The sequence below is a fragment of the Echinops telfairi genome, unplaced genomic scaffold, assembly GCF_000313985.2.
Source record: "Echinops telfairi isolate 266 unplaced genomic scaffold, ASM31398v2 ScPeMD7_7468;HRSCAF=8506_0, whole genome shotgun sequence".
Taxonomy (NCBI): domain Eukaryota; kingdom Metazoa; phylum Chordata; class Mammalia; order Afrosoricida; family Tenrecidae; genus Echinops; species Echinops telfairi.
This window is the reverse complement of record NW_022111369.1, coordinates 31,679,666-31,682,311: the sequence shown is the minus strand read 5'-3', so window position 1 is coordinate 31,682,311 and position 2,646 is coordinate 31,679,666. Positions and strand designations below refer to the sequence as shown.

The following is a 2,646-nucleotide window of genomic DNA, read 5'->3' as shown; positions in this document are numbered from 1 at the left end:
TTTGTCAATGTGTGCTCCTCTGTGTTTGTGTCTTCAAAGCCCGCTTTTCTGATGGGAAGTAGGTTACTTCATCCCTCAGGTTCTGTGTAGGAACACAACCCTCCAAACGGCTTTGCAGGCTCGGCCTACCCAGCAAGAACAGATGGGCGTCTTGGCAATTTGCCTCACCCAACACTGCACACCTCAGGCACCCTCCCTCTTGTAAGCGTGAGCAACAATGAGACTGCACCTGTGTTTCCATAAAGACCAGCAATTGCATGACAGTATTTGGAAGAAATAACCCAAGCCACACGCTTTCCCTATAGATTTTTTTTTTCTTACTACAATATGTATTTTTTTAATCAACACACCTTCAGGACAGATTTCTTTTTTATTACTTTTCACTTTGCATCATACTATTTATACAATCATTTTAATAAAAAAATTATTTACCTAGATTTTTGCTATAAATACTCTGAAAGAAAAAGAAATGTCAAGTCCTTTAAGCGTCTAGATAGCTTTGTAGTTATCTGAGTCACAACACACTGTGAGGAGATTGTGAACAGTGCCATACGCTCAGTGTGAGGGAGAAACATGATAGTGTGTTGGACTGAAACCCAAAGAGAGGTCATGTAAAGAAGTGTTACACTGTTGAAAATATCACAGTGTAGTATCAAGGGGTATCTAGACCCAATGAGGCCCACCCACAACAAAACTCCTGAGACATGAGATCATTAGCAATAGGCTCAAAGGCTATTACAACAAAAAATTGCCATTAACTTTTTTTCTTTTTTACCACAGAGACGAACGTCCAGTAGTGCCCACCCCAAAGAGGGCTGCCAGTTCAAGTCCTGGGCCAAACAGGGCCAACGGTAAGGGAGCACCCACTGGGGACTCAACTCGTTGTGTAGATGTGACTGTTTTTCCCCAGCATTCAGTTTGAATAGAAATTTTTCCAGAGTCTAAGTGGGGGGGTGAGGGGTCATATTTAAATATAGCCTCTTTAACATTCAGCATGTAATAGGAAATCGTAAGAACACCACGTAAATCTGAGAGTCTAAGTCCTTTGTGACCTTAGAAAGTTTTTTGCTCTAAGTTTGTCTATTTTTTCCTATCAGTAAAATAAGGATTTTTTAAATTAAGGATATTAGTTGTGTTTACTTTGTAACATTAATATGAGGCATAACCACAGTAGTACGTATGTAACACTCATCCCAGTCCTTGTTGCATAATAATTCAACCAGACATTACTTGAATTTCTTCTTTCTGTGCCAGATACTAATGTGGGATCTAGCAGATAGTGAAACAAATATCTGGTGTACAGTCTAGCATAAGTATAGAAATCAGTTTTGTCATTGCAGTAGTAGCAGCAAACATTAGTTAAATGCTTATTCTGGGCCAAGCATTCTTCTAAATGTCTTATTCCTGGCAACAATTCTGTGAAATATTACTATTACGTTTATTTTGTGGTAAGAGAAACTGAGATATGGGGAAGAGGTAATAAATAGTAGAGCCAGAGTTCAAACCTAAGAAAAGCAATCTGATATTCTCATTTCAATGACAAGGCCAATAACTACTATTTCTGTTGCTACTGTCAATATAATAATGTTACCAGTCAACCCAAGTGTGTCAGAGTAGAACTGTGCTGCACAGGGTTTTAAAGGGCTGACTTTTCAAAAAGAAGTCTCTCGGCCTTTCTTCTGAGACACCTCTGGGCAGGTGGGACCCTCCAGCCTTTCAGGTAGCACATAGACATGTTAGCTTTTTAAATGTTTTGCAGCACCCAAACCAAAACCAAAAATATTTCTGCCATTGCATTGATTCCGACTCATAGCAACCCTATAGGACAGAGTCGAACAGCCCTTTTGGGACTTCTGAAACTTCAAATCTTCACAAGAACGAAGTAGCCTCCTCTTTCTCCAGGATGCCTGATGGGTTCATTACCAAGTCAGTGCTTAGCCTGCTACACCCAGGGACTCCAATAAGAATGTTAGGCTCAGGGAAATGTTAAACTAAATGCTTCTGAAACATGAGTTCAGTATTTAATACGAAACCATTCATATTGTTTTATCAGAAGAAAGTCTCTAAATGCCAGCAGTAGTTGAAATACAGCAAAGACAAACAACCTTACTGTTATTAAATAGTTACTGTTTATCTTCTAAAAGATACCGCTGAGCTTTCCTCTCAATCTCCTCTATCAGTATCTTGGTTGCCTTAGGAACCTTGTTACTGCTATCCAGTAGTTGTACTTTACCCTAGAGTCAGAGATCTCATAGGGCAATCAGGTAAGCATGTTTTCTGGTCGCCTCTGAGAGTACTCCTCTTTATCATTTTCAAGACTAAAGAGAGTAGCTGTGGCCTGCACCCTTGTGGAAACAGCTGAGTGATTTGTCTGTATGCTTCTCGGACTATATTCCTATAGAACTAAGTTCCTTATGAATTCTGAAAATCACATGGTACCAGTACTAGGAACTTGCATGCAGTGGTGGGGATGTAAGATGGTACAACCACTTTGGGAAACAGTTTGACAATTGCGTTAACATTTTAAGTATCGTCCTACCACATAATCTGGCCATTCCACACCTACGTATTTATGTACTCAAGAAATAAGGAAAGCACGCATCCATACAGAAAGCTACACAAGAATATTCTTACCAGTGTTCTTTG

The 2,646-nt window shown here is 39.6% G+C and overlaps 1 protein-coding gene across 1 annotated transcript in view; it reads left to right on the top strand.

The window, feature by feature from the left end:
- Positions 1-2,646, top strand: part of PTPN13 (protein tyrosine phosphatase non-receptor type 13) — a 244,535-nt gene that overhangs the window by 211,653 nt on the left and 30,236 nt on the right. Inside the window, exon 35 of the mRNA XM_045284339.1 lies at positions 781-851. Within this exon, the coding sequence (XP_045140274.1) occupies positions 781-851 (71 nt within the window). The remainder of the gene's footprint in view (positions 1-780; positions 852-2,646) is intronic.